This window comes from Corvus brachyrhynchos, unplaced genomic scaffold, assembly GCF_000691975.1.
Source record: "Corvus brachyrhynchos isolate BGI_N302 unplaced genomic scaffold, ASM69197v1 scaffold61, whole genome shotgun sequence".
NCBI lineage: Eukaryota > Metazoa > Chordata > Aves > Passeriformes > Corvidae > Corvus > Corvus brachyrhynchos.
In genome coordinates, this window is record NW_008236478.1 from 8,638,337 (window position 1) to 8,655,554 (window position 17,218).

General features: G+C 43.0%; 1 protein-coding gene across 1 annotated transcript in view; it reads right to left on the reverse strand.

Annotated features, from left to right (window-relative positions):
* The window catches only part of NT5C2 (5'-nucleotidase, cytosolic II), a 53,786-nt gene extending 41,606 nt beyond the window's left edge, over positions 1-12,180 (reverse strand). Inside the window, exons 1-2 of the mRNA XM_008643858.2 lie at positions 11,983-12,180; positions 676-796 (exon numbers count right to left, since the gene is read on the reverse strand). Of these exons, the coding sequence (XP_008642080.1) occupies positions 676-776 (101 nt within the window). The 5' untranslated portion in view covers positions 777-796; positions 11,983-12,180. The remainder of the gene's footprint in view (positions 1-675; positions 797-11,982) is intronic.
* Positions 12,181-17,218: the final 5,038 nt, after the last annotated feature.

Sequence of the window (17,218 nt, forward strand, 5' to 3'; positions counted from 1 at the left end):
AGACTTCATCTGTCTTTTATGCTCTATGCTTGGAACCTTGAGAGCTCTAGACTGAATTCTTGGCTCAACCAAACCTCCAATGGGATCTTGTAAAAACAACCTAGTGCCTGCACTTTGATTCCCAAACTATAAAGTAAGAGTGATAACATTCCTTTTATTTTGAACTCTATCTTCTTCACTTACTGTAATTGTTTTACAGCAAAGGTGGTTTTAGATACACCTATCAGTGAAAAGGCTGGGCCCTTGCCTAGTGCTCCTGCGTACTCCTGTGGTCACACAATTAATCACACTAGATCCCACTTGATTTCCTCCTTTTTTGTATTTGTGCATTCCAGTGTCTGAGGCTCTGCTTTCCCAGTGTGCACTGCAATAATTATTATAAAACCCCTGCCACTGAGTATTTATTGACTTGAAAGCTTCTATCCAAAATGTGACTTTGATTAATCTCTTGACTGCATTAAGAAGCATATCCTCTCTTGCTCTAGTACATGTATCTCAACTCAGCTGTTTGCAAACTCCTGCAGGCCAATACTGTGCCATCTTCTAAGCTCTCTTCTACCAACACTTCTACAAGGAAGGTAAGAACAACCTTCATGTTTTACCAACAAGCAAAAACAAAAAAAACCAAGAAATGTGGGGGTTATGCTTGGTTTTGGAGCTGCACGGACGGCTTACCGGTGATAGGCTTCCCGGCGGTACTTTTTCAGAGCATGCCCATCCATGTTTGCAGGGAGATCTGCTGCATTCTGGAGTCGGTCGCTCCATGAAGTTGTCATCTTCAAAGGCTTACTTATTTCTGAAAGAGATAGAGATAGAAAAGAAAAGCTTGCTTAAGTTCAAGGTTTGTTTCACCAGAAAGTTGCCTCTTTCCTGGTATGATGGAACTCCTGTGCCACTCAGGAAGTCTTGCAAAGTACCAGTGGAATGATCTGAGTTTGCAGGTTAAGTAAGATGCTGCTCTTTGAGATGTTGAAACAGAGAGCTGGGAAGGCTGTTCTACATGGCTGCAAAGATATTTCTATCCACTGAGGTGAAAATGCCATTACAAACAGAGACCTTGTTTTCATTGCTGAAAAAGGGTATTTTTTGATGCTAGAGTTATCAATATGCATTAGCTGTAGGTGATGGAAAACCTACCCTCAATACATGAGATAAATTCAGCAGTGTAAACCCTACAATCCCCACTGGGACTGACCTTGCCATTTTTACCACAGAGTGAAAACAAAGAGCCTTGTCCCTGGCCATTTGATCTCTAAGCAAAGACAAAGCTTCAAACTGATGCTAAATTAGCAGAAACAATTGGAAGGAAAGTAGAAAGATGATCCTTTGTCCTCTGCAGGTCAGACACATTCAGGCAGAGCAAGAACACACTGCAAACCTGTAACATGAGCGATGCAAATATTCACCAGCAGATCTTCACAAACATGAGCACCCCTTCTCAAGTGCTGGCTGCCACAACCAAACCACAGACAGTCCTTCTCATCAGGAAGGCCCTGCAGTGAGGAAAGAGGGGCACCTTTCCCAATTTTGTTATTAGCACGGTGGGGCAATCCTGCTCGCCTGCTCCTCCAGCCAGACACATGTCCTGCTGCATTCCGTGGCACCAGGTGGGGGTGATGAAGCCATGGTGGGTCAGTTCAGATCACCAGTCCAAGTCCTCACCTATCAAAACCAACTGACCAAAGGTGAGGAAAGGCTGAGCAGTTCTCCACTGGTCAGCTGAACCCAGGATGAACCCAGCTCAACCTGCCACAACGCTGCCATTAGAGGTGGTGTGGAGAACATGGTGGGAGACACAACCCACAGTGATACCAAATTAGGTATTACATGAAACCACATTCTTGTGTAACCCACACAACTGCTGGACTGCTGGCCTTGGCTTGTTTGTTCTTCTTAAAAGAAACAAATCCACCCACAAACTACATGGGTAGTGACACAGCAACTACATCTGGACACCTCTAAAATATGACTGCACTCATTTTACAGAAGGGAATTTAATGATTCCAGCAAAGCAGAGAGCAAGTGTTCCATCCAGCGTTAGAAGTCACAGCGCTCTCAGCATCACACACATGCTCCTCAAGGAAATCTGTATAATTTTTCCATTTAAAATTTTATTAAAGAGCAACAGTTCCAATTGTCACAGCACTTCTCAGTATATTTACCTACTAGCTGCTGGTCATAAACATCAAACAGAGAGCCAACAGCTTGTCTGTAAAAAATACGTTCCTCCTCCTCCTCCAGCATTCTCTGCTTGTCTCCCAGTTATTATAACCAAGGTTTACAAATGCATCTTCTGCCACATCCTAAAGGTCACCAAATTCAGGCCCTGGCAGGCAGCCCAAGAGACCGCATGCCACTGCTGAGAGCTCTCCCCCTGAACTCCCTGCAACACACCCAGGAGAGGAGGTCACCACAGCGAGAGGGCGACGGGCCATTCCAGCCAGCCACAACTTCCACAACAGGGCATGCAGGGAGAATCAGCTTCCAAAATAGCCCCAGCCACAGCCACTAAGGGCTTTACAAGTAATTACCAGCTATCTATTTAAGCCGTGCCCAAAGGCAGACAGGAGGCAGCACAGGACACAGAACTTAACACCCCTCAAGCACTGACCTGTTCCCATTTCACTTGGAAGGCAGGGCACTGCCTGCAGCAAGGCTCCTCGGGGACAGCAAGGGCTGCTCGGGAGAGGAGCAGTGTCCCTGCAAGGGTGACAGACGCAGCCAAGACACGCAGCAGAGGGAGTGATCTGGTAAGACCCTAAGACTGCAAACTACAGAAAGGGCTTGTGCTCTCTGAGGGTGGAAAAGCATCTACCCCATGGATATTTCAAGATGGTCCAGATCATCACCACCTTGGTCTATTTTAAAGCTACTAGCCTAGAGCTCTTAGATTCGGATCCGAGAGACGTGCTCATTGAAGGGCTCTAAAAGGCACATTAAACAGCTCTGAAAAAACCGTTGCATGGCTGGCCTTAGGATCATTAGACAGCTCTGGGTCCAGGTCTTCCAAACAAGTTCAAATCCAAGCTTCCTGCTGTTTAGAAGGGGTACACCACTCTGCTTACCCAGCCAGACATGTAGCAAGATTTGAAGATTTACACCCACAGCCCATGCCAGACTTCCTGTTCTGCCAGCCTCTTCTTCCCATTTCTTCTGCATCCCATCACCACACCACCACATCAGATGCTGACACAGGTACTAAGACAGGACTGCTTCCAGAGGCCATCCACGCCAGACAGCTGATAGTATACACCAATAGTATCCTACAAAATACCCTAAAATCCAGATGGCAGAAGAATTCTAGCAGGCTACCTTTATAATATGCATTCTAAAATGAGGAATCAGTGAAGCAGTTTGAGCTCCTATGTGATGAAACCAGACAGCATCATTTTGTGTCTGTGTCTTGGGATTCAAAAAGCTGAGACTTGAGGAAACCACAAAAATGTGAGTTTCCATAATCAAGCAAAGAAGCCCTGAATTATTTTAATAATCCAGCAGTATTTTGCTGTAGATGCAATGAACAGAGTTTGCAGGCAGGACAAGGTTTGTAGACAGAGGCAGTATCTTTTATTAGACCAACTGGCATGGCTGGAAAAAATAGACAGGCTCTTGGGTACACAAACTTGCATGAGTTTTCAAATTCTAAAGGTTCCTCTAATGAAAAATATTACTTCTACCTTCAGGCTTTGCTCTGATTTATTTAAATATTTCTTTTAATGTTCACACAGCATTAAGTAACAAAAAATTACGCTGAAGGTTTCTATTACACGTACTCCAAGGCAGGCTTACAGCTTAGCAGGCTCCACTGACACTGTGACAACAGCTTGCTGCCCTGAAACAAAACAGTGACAACTGACAAAATATATTGAGAGGGATCTTCACCACCCAAAAGTCTTACTCACACAAAAAGCCTCACGGACCTCAATGAAATTATTCTGTGCTTCAAAGGCATAAAAATCAGCCTGCTTGCGAGGGTAAGAAACCTGGGACCTGGTCCCTGAATACAAATTCCTTCTTCCAAATAAAGGGAGAAAAATAAGAAGGACAGAATCACTCCATACACTTGTAAGCCACAGGAATAAACATCTAAGAGAGCAGGCAGACAGCCAGGCAAGATTCTCAACTCCAAGCAACTGAAATATGATGCATCTTTCTTTAGTTACAAACCTATTTTTGAAATCAATAATCTGTAAATAGCTTCACATAAAAATAGAAATCTTTACATAGATAAAGCATGTCAGAACACATCCCCATAATTTATTGCAAACATGCTCCTTGCTTGTGCTGTCTTAATTAAGAATCTGATAGCATTTATAGTACATGGTTCCTTTTGAAAAGGTATTTAAATCTCAGCTGCAAAGCTTTGATACAGAGTTGTTGCCCAGCACATATGTCTTGGTTCAAAAGAATGTGAGATTTTTATATTTTGAATTAAGTCCATTTGTCAGATTTTGGATGATTTCAAGTATTATCCATAGTGTATTGTTTTCAAATACTCATATAAATTAAATAAAATGTTCTGAAACATTTCTCTTCAAGTTTTACTATTACTTTTTAAATCTTTTTTGGTCAGCAAATATTTAGAAATTTCTGCATCTGATAACACCTGACATGTTCATGCTAAATGCACTGACTGCCTTTTTTTTTTTTTCTGAGTTCATCTCGACACTTTGATGATGCAATGTCAAATCAGAGGCACACACACTAAAACACAGAGATGAACAAAACTCTGGTGACAATCCCGCTGTTTCCAGGATATTCTCCAAGAGCTTATACAGCCGAAAACAAAAGCATCCCTAACCTATGCCAAGGTTGTAGCGTACTCACACTGACTCACCGTGCACTACATCTGCCTCTTCTCACATGTTCTGCTTCAAGAATCATTAATACCTTGGCAGCACAGCCCACACACGTACGTGCACAGTGGAAAGCGAAGAGAGAGAATCATCACACCCAATGTTCGCTACTTAAGAGCTTTGTGTCTAGTCAGAGGCTGTGGGAGTACAGACGAGCCTTGTTACGCCCTTGCCGAGCCTAGAGCATCTCCTGGCTCCCTGCTGCAGCACTGCTCCATCTCAAAGTGCTTTGTGGGGTCTCAGCAAGGGAGAAGCGAACCATCCTAAAATCCTGAAGACTGGAAAAAGCAAAGGGAGCAGGAATAGAGTTGGCTTGCTCATGATTAGTGTCAAATTCCTGGTCTGGGTCAGGATGTGGCCTCACAAATAGAGCAGGGGAGGGGAAAAACAATCTTTTCTGCAGCTTAGAGGACTGTCCATGTAAGGGTGGTTAAAAAAAACAAGTGACTCACTTTCCAGGTGCATTCCGCTCCCTCCACTGAGGGCAGAAGTAGCTTGCACCTTGTTCAGGCTAGACATTTGGGACAGCTAGCACCGGAGGAGGTGAAATCCACTCAGGTTAGCATCATGCCTCCTGTCCTCTGGGATGGACAGTGGAAAGCGGCCAGGACTGTGTCATCCCCCTCAATGGCACCTCCCAGTGCCACTGTGCGAGCAGGGGCTGGGCAGGCTCCTGGCCTCACCAGAAGTGCCGTTCTCATACCTGCAATCCCAAAGCACTTCACCAACTCCCGTTCACATAACACATTTACGGGCAGCAGAAGTGCTGTCCCCATTTTGTCAGCTAAGGATAGCAAGGCACAGAGAAGTTAATAACACAGAGCAAGTGGGAATCAAATGCAGTACTAATTCCTCAGTCCCTGTGCTAAAAGTCATGGGCAGGCTCCTGGCCTCACCAGAAGTGCCGTTCTCATACCTGCAATCCCAAAGCACTTCACCAACTCCCGTTCACATAACACATTTACGGGCAGCAGAAGTGCTGTCCCCATTTTGTCAGCTAAGGATAGCAAGGCACAGAGAAGTTAATAACACAGAGCAAGTGGGAATCAAATGCAGAAGTACTAATTCCTCAGTCCCTGTGCTAAAAGTCAGTCTGAGTTCCTAGCGCTGTCAGGATGAATCGGAGATACACTGCATGTTCCTAGCACAGTATACTTTTACACAAATTCAAATTTCAATACTCAGCATCAACTGGCAGACACAGAGAAGTCAGCCTGTACTTCTGCGTGACAGAAGCCACAGAGCAGCAGGCTTCTGATGGGCTCAGACATAGGGATTGCATGGATGCCAAATGACACTCTGATTTTATTCTGACTCGCAGCCCTACACACTAGCTCCGTAAGTTCACATAGCTCCTTCCCTCTCCCCCACAGCCCTGGGATGACAATTCAAACCACTCTTGTCTTTTACTGCCAGCACTTCTGCTTGATGGCCAAAAGCAAACTGTTTCCAAAAGGTGCTTTTAATTAGTGATGCTTTTGGAAAATTACTCTGTCCATGACTTGAGAGATAAGCAGTGATGCTTGTAAATGACCTAAACCAGAAATCTGACTCTTTTTTTCCCCCTCTTTCTGCCTAAAGTTAAGTTCTTCACTTGAAGATCTTCCACTTCTGTGTGGCTGCCTCTCTGACAGCAAGGCTTCACGTTCATGATGGGAGGAAGGGCAAAACACATTCTTCACATTAGAATAGTAAACTACTTCCAAGAGACACTTGAAAGTGTACTCTCACCTCATGGTAATTGAGGTTGGCTTTAAGCAGGATAATTCTGTATACTGATTACAGGGTATTAAAGAGGTAGAGAGCTGCTGTTAAGAACTGTTAAGATTAACCACAGACATGTAGTGAGCTTGCAGGTGCCACTTGTGGGGTCCAAAGATCCACAGGATTACATTAGATTGGTAACACTCTCCTTGCTCCGTGGATAATACTAACCGTCCTAGCTTCAAGCCTGCAATCTCTGACACTGGCTCTGACTCTTCTGACAGGAAGGGGGTAGCAGTTACTCTCAGACACCATCAGAGTGCTTTACATCATGAAGCTGCTTTTTCCAAGAGCGTGCTTCTAGTGAAATTGGTAAAGCATTCCCAGTCATATGTTCATTTGACTATGGTCTGACTGACAGACGATGGTAACTCATGGGCTATTTCTGAATGGGTAAGATATAAGAAAGGAGAATTCTACTCATGCCATTTATTACAGGATTTGATCTAATTTCAGGCTGAATTTATCTCTGTCTTAAAGCCAGATGCTAAAGTAATGTCTAGGTATCAAATACGTTGTAAAATGAATTTAACAAAACCCTGCTTATTTTACATGGATTTTTTAATCAGACTATTTCTACTGACAACCATACCCACAGAGTGGCTGTGCAGTCCCTAGAGCTCCAGCAATACTCCAGGACCCAAATGCATTAGACACATTAAAACCCACAAATGTGAGTTTCTTCATGTGTCGATCCATTTCTATCCAAGGACTTCTCTTCTTTCAGGAATTCCAAGAAGCACTAGTTCATTAAAATATATTATGTATTATTTAATTATCATCAATTTTATGGATGGTTAGAATAGAATTTGGAAAACAATGAACTCTGCAAGTGCAGCTCTGTGAGGAGCAAACCTCAAATCTGACCCTTTCTAAGTACCATGAGACCACCCATTCTCCTCATCTATCTGCAAATGAATTTAATGCCTTGAAACATGAACTCCATTCTCCAGTGAGCTAATCAGCATATTTTCTACATTCCATGTAGCTCATGCTTCTCACTGTCTCTTCCAGAACTACCATTTTAGTTATTTCCAATTTACTGCTTCTTACAGAGAGTTTGTTTGGGGTAATGCTATTTCTCCACTTCTCTAACTCTGGTGTGCCCCATTCTCCCAGCACTAGAAAAAAAGGAGGAGGACCATACTTAAGGAATGTGAGACTTGACCCAGAAGCACAAGAGCTATGCCACAGAGAAGAATTAGCAAACATGAGCTCTCAAAGAAATGCTGCAACTGCAGGTCAAATATGATCCTTGGATGTACAAGACTACCAAGCAGGACTCCATGTCTCTCTCTGTCACTGACACAAACTCTGCTGGAAAACTGTCTTCAGCCAGCTGTCCCCATTCAGAATGACACTGATTATACTGAGAAAGGAATAATGCTATGAGAGAGAGTAAGGCTGGAGTGGAAGGCTGCCAGTGTACAGAGAGTAGCTCTGCAGGCGATTTGAAAATGGTCTAGAAGCATTAGCACACAGGCAAGCAGCCTGACTGTGGAGGGCTCTCAGTCTAGCAATGACAGAACAAGCCCCGTGACGGGAAGTTAAATAAATCAACCAAAACAAAAAATATTAACAAAGAGGACAGTTAACTACAAAACAACAAATTTCTGAAATACTTTTTCCATCATCAGAGGTCTCTAAATAAAGTGTGTGGGTGTTTCAATCAGCCTTTTTTTCACAGAGTCAAGAATTAATGCAGAAAAGTCAAATGGTCTGAGCTATACAGCAGGGCAATCAAACTGAGTATCATGCCTCAGGCGACTCTTCCTCACCTTACACCCCAGTGTCTCAGTGGATATGAGGCTGAGGCACAACCAATATTCAAAAGAAACCTCCAGAGACTGGTTTCACATGGACAGAAGGTGAATGGATAAATGAAAGCTCTTCTGAGCCAACACCAACATAAACTGTGCACCCTGGTCACCCTGGGAAACTCACTTCCCTGGGAAAAGGCCTTCAGCAGCCTGCGGCAGCCTCTGCCACAGAGGTTCCCAAACTGCTCTCCAACGGAGCACCTGCCAAAGGCAAGCATGGACCTGGCTATGAAGATGTTCTCACTGCCTTTTGTTTCCAGCTGTTAAATTCCAGTAAGAAACACATAACATAATTCAAATACTTTACTCACATTGTTTTTCCCGTAAGCAATTGTTCTAGTTGCCTAGAGTCTTGAAAGATTAAAAACTAGAGATGAATTTGACCCATTTGCTGTAATACAGTCCACCCTATAGAAATTATTTATAGTCTATTTATTAAAAAATATTTATCAGAGTTCTCGTAGATTTGCTTTAGCTGAAAATTGGGTGGTTTGTTTGATGCCAATGCCCACCACAGCAGGAACTCAATGTTTGAATGGTACCTGCAAATATTATCTTTGCTACACAGATGAAGCCTGACAGCATGCCAGCCAAGCTGCAGGTTAACATAAAGATCACAAAAGGCAGAAATGTCAGCATGGAAGTGAACACACTGAGTTCTGCAAATCAGAAATGAAAGTCAAGATAATTTTTTTTATTCCAACTCTTTTTTTTTAACATCAGAACAATGTGCTGGCAAGAAGAGACAAATGTAATCCCTGGTACTCAGCAGACAGAGCACTGCTCCTCATTCTCAAGGGAGACTGCCAGTTTCTCTTCCCTTCAGGTTGTCACCCCTAAGTAGCACCACTGATGTTCAAGCCTGTTCTCGGGTCTATTCCCAACTCAGGACAGCTGAACACCGTGTGAGTCACAGATCCCAAAGGGAAGAACAAGATGAGACGTGCCATCCCCAGAGAGAGAACTGGGAAGCCATCCTGCCACATACCAATTTCAAACCGAGGAGCAACTGCCACTCTAACCTGCTAGTAAGGATTATACAACAGTAGCTCTTTTGGCAGCAGATCAGGGTGTTTCAAAACAATGATGCTTTTCATTAGATTCCACTGTGTTTCGGGAAGCAAATGCAGACATAACAGGCCTTTCCAGAAGCGTGGTAGCAACTGACAAAGTATTTGAGATGCACAGCTGGGCTCAGTGGCACAGTCATTCTGAGAGCATGCAACCAGGACAGCTTGGATAATGCAAACAGCCAAAAGTTCACTTTATCTTCTGAACACGGAAGGTGAGGGAGGACATTTTAATTGTCTTTCCTTACTGACTGAGCTTACTGGTAAAAAAAACCCTCTTGCCTCTGAAGATCACATCCCTGCTTCATTAATATTTTATAGGAAAAGCAAAGATACTGAAACTTCATTCTAGCTTTTTTTTAGTCTTTATAAAGAAGAAGGATGATTTTTTTAGAGACACTTGAACCCTCTTCCCTGCAGGATGGGCCCTCTCTACACATTTATGGGCTACACAAACAGATGTGACAGCAGAATCAGCATCTGAACCATCTCTGCAGGCTGGAAACATAAACTCACGTCTCCCTCCAGCCTCAGCAGAAAGCATTCCCTGCTCAGCCCTAGTGAGGAGAGCCAACTGGCTGGTCAGCCTGAGTCCCAGGGCTCTAGACACAACACTTGCCAAGGGACGTGCTGCTGAGTAAAGAACTGGGGAACACTGGTTCCTCCTTCATTAAAAAAAAGGGATTGAAAATAAACACTGAGATCAACAGCTGAAAACAATCCAATAATTCTGAGAACTGCTCTGTCAAAACCAGTGAGAACTTTCTTTCCCTGCTAAGAGTTTTCTTTTTCAGTGTCATTCCCTTCTCCTCCCAGCTTCTTTAAGGAAAAAGCTTATTAAATGCTCATATACTAACTTGGTCTCTCTTCTTTTTGACAACTTACAATAAGAGACAGATCTTTGACAAATAAACCCATCTTTCAAAAAACCAGATGACTGTGGAACTATGCCAGACAGCAAAACCAGGGACTTCATACACAGAACTCAGCCAATTTTCAACTTGATATTTGTTCACAAAACCTAAACCAAAATAATGAAACTCCTCAGCTGTAAAGGGCACTGTGAAAATAAATACAGAAATCATTTAGTGAGGAGGATCCTGACTCTCTGCTATCCTAACATACAGGGCTCCAGACACATACTGGCCTAACACAGATTTCATGGGCTTCCTGCTTTCATCCATAATAATGGTTACCCATCTCCCTTCCAAGAAGCCCTCCCAGAGACTTGATCCAGCCTTTCAGGTGAGAACACCCTGCATGCAGACTCAGCTCATCAAAATCGACCCTGGGCTGGCTCTCATACCCTCCTGAAGTGCTCACAAAGGCCAGAGGTACAACTTCTTCCTGCTCAGTGTTCCTCCTAGTCAGGACCTACAGGTACCCCCTCCCCTGAGACACACAGAAGTCCTCTTTCTCCCCAAATCAGAAGCTGCCAGGTACGTAGCAATCATCATGAATATCACAAAGGCATGTACCCAAAACCCTTCCTGCACTCTGTTCTCAGCAGGCAGCGGCTCCCTGCCAACACGAAACAAGCCACACAGACCTACCAACTGAGCAAGCACAAAGATGGAAAATCAGGGAACGTGAAGACTGTAGGTGTTTTGAAGTGCTCTTACAGTGTGAAGTTCCCCCCCCCACAACCTTCCCCCCATAAGGAGCACAATTCATTACTTTCCTGACCTGTTTTTTTAATCAGAGGCAAATATAGTAATTATAGTCTGCCTGATTACAAATGAAATTACAAATCTGTCTTAAGGGCACAATAGTGTCCCCACCTAGATGTTATCAGCCCCCAAATCTCATTTAATCTTGACAGATGTGTAGTACAGCGGCACCACTACAGGAAACTCTACAAGTAAATTAATTTTACAAATACTTGATTTGCAGTATACCCAAGATCTTCCAAAAGACTGCTAACTTGTACAGCTTTTGTTAGGCATCCTGTGTGACTAAATTAATCAGTAAAATAACTGAACATCTACAATTACTTTGAGCTCTTGCTGGGCTTCTGGCTTTGCTTTGATAACCTAACTGTCTCAGCTTTATCAAGTGATTCCAAAGACCTACATTAAACTGTTTTCCAACTGAATCAACCTCTTTTCCTTGGAAACTTCTTACTATCTTGCCCAAGCAAAACCCAACCCACTAAGTTAATTTGGGGAAAACAGTCACCTTTCCACAGGCCCTTCAGTTCTCTAGGTTTTAATGTTAAATCAGTCCTGTTGACACAGGAGACTGTTCCCTGGCAGGAGCAGAGGAGGACACAGAGTGTTGTCTCTGCATTTGTCTCAGCATAAGCAGTTCTCATAAGGAACACAATGAAGTGGCAGATCTACTTCATCAGCTGCAAACTGGGAGAAACCTGCCAGCCTGAAGGGTGAGAGAACGTTAACAAACAACTAAGAAGGCATCATCAGCACATCCCTGTTATCCCAAAACCTGAGATGAGAGTTTCCAACACTGAACCTTCCCTCTGGCCAGGACTTCTCTCTTCAGGGAACCTCAAGTATCTTGTCGACGTAGACTTGAAGATGCATTCAACAGCACAGTCTCGTCCTGCTGCAGATGAGCAAACAGCTTGGATCCTCTGGATTCTGAGATGCCTTTAAAAACACCTGTCCCTAGCAGAGCAATATGATAGCCCTGCTTCACCCAGGACTTCTTCTTCAGTGTGTTACCTGACTTACTGCAACCACTAAAAAAAAGGGCTGACCACACGCCCAGCCAGCACAAAGCCTCCTGGGCAGCCACAGAAATGCCTCCTCCTAATTGCTTTCAAATCAGCAACTGAAAAACTCCCAGCCTTGCTTTGAGTGTCACAACATGAGAACACAGTTCTCTGCATGTTCTAACCTTTCCAATATTTGTTCCTGACCCCACCAGCACACATCGATTTATGAGGACTCACAGTGCATTTTATTACTGTCTTTGTTAATATCTACTCTCTACATGTCCGTGAAGAAAAATGAGTGGTAGATGAGTAAAACACTGTTAGTTTTTCATCATCTGTTCCCTCCTGATTGCTCAAGTTTAGCAAGCAGAGTTTTTTGGCCTTGGCTCATAAAACTGCCAGTGCAATATTGAAAGAGAAGTTAAAACACATATAAAACAAGAGGTTAAGAACCTACCTAATCTCTTATCATATAAAAAAAAAAAAAAAAAGGAAAGGTTAGATTGCAGATGTGGTTTTAACTAGCTCTTAGAAAGACTACAGCATTATTTTGATCGGAAGTGAAAAAGTCCCCAAATTACTGAAGGCTATAGATGAACACTCCATCTCAAACGACAGCAACTAAAACTCTTCCCAATTTGTATAAATTTGCTCATGAAGTATCACATACATCTGCTGATGATTCCAGGAATTACATTTTTAATATACTTATTCTCTATAAAATCATTCTATTTCAACACCACTGTAAGGAACATTCTAATAAACAACAGAACATGTGCAAGACATTCTGCTCAGGACGTCTGTATCTGCACTCACCAAGTTGTTAAGGGTACAGGCAAGCTAATGCCTTCTAGAGGCTAAATTCACATAAGTAACATAAAAAGATTTAGCAGAAGATCATCTGGTATACCAGTCACTGCTTAGGAGAGACACTTTCGGGAAGAGCAAGCATTTTCAGGTAGAGAAGATGGGGTTTGTCTCTACTTACCTGAATCACTTACAGCTCTAGGCAAAAACACTCATCTTTTTTCCCTAGCAGAGCTCTACCCAGCCCTGTCTGCTGAAGTCTTGCTTTTCATTACAGGTGGAATACAGTGGTCTGCTGACCACTTCTTCCTTTAGAGAGACTTGGTTCACGTGTTTGTACTTTCCTTTAGGTTATGCTTTGTATTCCTTTTTTTTCTTTTAACAAAGGTAAGCAATGGGGAAATGCAGCATCCCCAAACACTGAAAGACTCAGAACAGGCTGTCTTGCTGACCTGCCCTTAAACATCACTGGTGCACCGACTGATGCGGGCAGTATGAAGCGGAAAATGAAATTTGACTCCTGCCTCAGTTTCCAGACAGCAGAACTAACAGATGATTTACCAGTCTGGCTTGCTTCTATGCTAAATTCCTCTTTCCAGCTTCACTCCACCACTGGTATCAATGATGAGAAAGCTACAGGAACTGAACTGGAAGAGCAGTTTCCAGGGTCAGTCTCAAGGTAACTGATGCTCAGAACATCTGCAATTACGTTCAACTGATCAGTTTTTTTCTTTAGGAAATGAACTCATCCTGACCTAAAAGAACACACTGAGAACAACACTATAAAAGTGGAACTGAACAAGCAATGAAAAAGAAACAACTATGCAGCTATTATGGGCATCTGTTCTTAAAAACTCTCAGGGAATACTGCATAGGGTGTCAGAAAGGACATGATTTAAGCAGGACACTTGGGACCAAATTTCACAGCCCTTTCCTGTGACTTCAAAGGCCACATACATCTTTGCATAATTTTGGAATGGAATTGCTTTGTAATATCCAAAAAGATCAGAGAGAAACATTTGAAATATCTTTGCCAACATGTTCAGCTATTCCTTTGGGGGAAAAAACAAGGTATCTTGGAGACAGAGAAAGCAAACAAAATCAACATTAAAAGATTATTTATTTTTAATTGCAACTGTTCTATTTACTGACTTCCAAAATTACCTATGCTGCCTGCCCTTTACTAGCACTTACTCTTAGATGTTATTATTGGTAATTGCCGTGTTATGATTACAAAGCTCTGGCATAAACCTCAGTACCTCTTTGGGGTTCTGAGAGCAGAATATTCACATGCTCTTCTCTGACCTCATGTTCCTAATTATTCACTATGCGTGCCTGTATGTAACTCACTACCAACTGAATCAACCCAAACACCAGCTGATTTCAGCTAGTCTAGATAACTTTGGGTGCTTTATGCTAAACCATCTTCAGTCTTTTGAATTCAACTTCCTTTCCAGGTTACTTTACAAGCTGACTAGAAAGTTTCTCTTGTTATACACCACAGCCAGACATGCTGCATTTGATGCAAATGCCAAGAGGACCACAGTCCAAGCAGTAAAGTATGAGCTGATTCCCCTCCACAGCTAACGTTCTCCAAAGGAGATAAGGAATACTGATTCCAGCAGCAAACACTGCCTAAACAGCTAAACGCTTCCTCCTGAACCCAATGGACATGGCTGGGATGCAGCTGTTCCTACCACAGACCCACTCAGAAGGTCTCACACTCCAAATCTGGCCACCACAACTGCCAAAACTGAACCACCCTGGCTGGAAAATACTTTGGGGAAGTGTACTTTCCTGGAAGATTCAGTGAGAAGTTGCTTCCTGAAAATCTAGCAGAGAATGTATCTTAAGTGTTTTATCTATTATACCAATGTTAACAGGGAGAGCTACAAGGCCTGGGTCAAAGCCAGCTAATCCAAAGGCCTGCTCTTAAATAAACAGTGGAAAACCACTCTACTTCAGAGCCTCCTGCAGAAATACATACAGGAAATCTCTGTTTTACCCCTTCCTCTGAACCAACTGTGCCAAGCAAGGTTCAATGTAAGCACATAAGCAAAATAGCAAGTCTTTGAAAATATCTGAAACGCACCTGGGAGATGTGAATACTCTATAACTAAATTAAGCTAAGTTTAGACCACATAATGACTTCAAGGAGGTTTTGTTTTTAAATAAATCACTTGTGGTGAAAAGAGCCGGAATGGTAGTTATAGAGACCACAACCGCCTTCTTATTTACAGGCTGGCTACAACACGAGCCTGCACTGGAGTACATTCTTCCCACACATCTGTTTCTACTAACTTCACTAACTTTGGAGCCACCTTCCAATCTCCAAAGGATCACATCTCCTTGGACCTCTCTTTCTTCTTCCATCCACCTATAGAAGCTCTGTCCACACATCCTTCAATTTCAAAAGAGAAACCAACAAGTTTCAGTCCCAGCATCATTTCTATAGGTGTCTCATTATTGTGGCTCCTGCTCTCCACATCTGATGGGCTCACACCTTTGCAGAGTTTAAGTCCGTTTGAGCTGGTATGATGCACAGGGTAAGAACCCACTTGTTTTTTTCCTTAGGTGTTAAGAGAAGCATGCAGATGATCACAGTGGGGTCTCCAACCTCTCCAGTTTAGTCAGAATGTTATCTCTAGTGAAACCGCCAAAAAAGGGCTGACTGTGCTGGTTAAGTCCCACAGCAGGTATTCATGCCCAGAGGATGATAAGTTAAGGTCACAGCAAGCCACAAGTTTAACCTCTACCGTGCTGTACCAGACTTGAAAAAGTAACAGGACTAAGAGTTCTGGCACACAGCCACTCACTGCTCCTATGCCTGGGGACCCAACTGACCAGGAAATAAGAGCAAATCTGCTTTTGACTTTATAGTATGGTGCACACACTGTTACACATTCAGGTAATAGTAAAGATTCAACACAGACTGCTGTGGGTTTTTTAGGTTGAATTACTCAGGCTCCCTCCTCGATCTCATACTGCCATATAAAAAATGTATTTCTCCTAATATGGCTTCATACAGGCAGGTCTCCCCAGCATCTTTTTAGCCCTGCAAACACATGCATGAGACTTAGCAACTACATTTATGTAGGCAGGTTTAGATTATCAACCGCTTACAGCGGCTACCTTCAAGACCTATGCAATTTTTTCCAGATGTTGCTTAAGGTTTATTTACCATACATAAAGTTCTATTTATTGTATATGCTGGATTCTCTCTGCAGTTGTGTTAAAGAAGCCAATTCATCAGTATCTACATGATCTCTGTGTAGAGTGCACAGTTCCAGGTTTTAGGAACCATTCCAGTTAACAAGTCATAATGATTTAAAAGCAAAATACAGCTCATTGCTACAAGCATCATAATCATGACACATAGTAATTTCTTTAATAGCACAAAACAGACATTTTAAAATAGGAAATATTTGTATCATGTGCTCTTCAAAGATACTCATAAAGAATAAGATTCAGCACAGAATAGCCAACCCTTGAAGACCCGGATTGTGGCCATTTCAAATAACATTTCAAATTATATTTGTGCTGCTGACAATAAATAAATAAAATTTTATAAGTAGATGCAGTACAGACAACAAGTAAGGAATTCCCATGCGCTGGCTTGGAAACATCTCATCCCAAATACATCCCAAAGAGCCAGGCAAGGCTCCCACCTCCCACTCCCAGGCACATTCTGTTCAGTTTTCTCTCCTATTACTCTCCCTGCTAAAGAAGCCACAGCTGTTTTCTATCAGGACACCCAGTGTTTGTGGGCCACCCTGAGGCAGTGACCTGGTGCAGAGTGAGCTCATCCTAAGGCACATCACTCAGGTTGTGCCCTGCTGTCCTCCTTGGTAGAGCTGGAGTGCCCTGCTCTCTTCATGGCTTTACACTGGATGGCATGAGTATTTCTTATCTGAGGCTATTAGTTACTGAGGTGTTCTTCTAAAGGAGCAAAGACGAGGCACAGGCCTGCAGAACAGCGAGCCAGTTCCTATGTTCCTATGACAACTTTCCACTGCAGCCTGGCTGGAGACCATTAATCCACTTTCCCCAGGCCAAGCAGCTTCTCCGTGGTAACGCTGCTTTGTGTAGGATTGTCACCAGTGCCCAAGCAATGGCAAATTCCATGGACTGAACCACCCAGACTCCACAGCACTTCCTAATTTAAAATTCCCGCAAAATGATGGGTTCACTGAGTGCAACTGCATGACCCCACTTCTGTCTCTT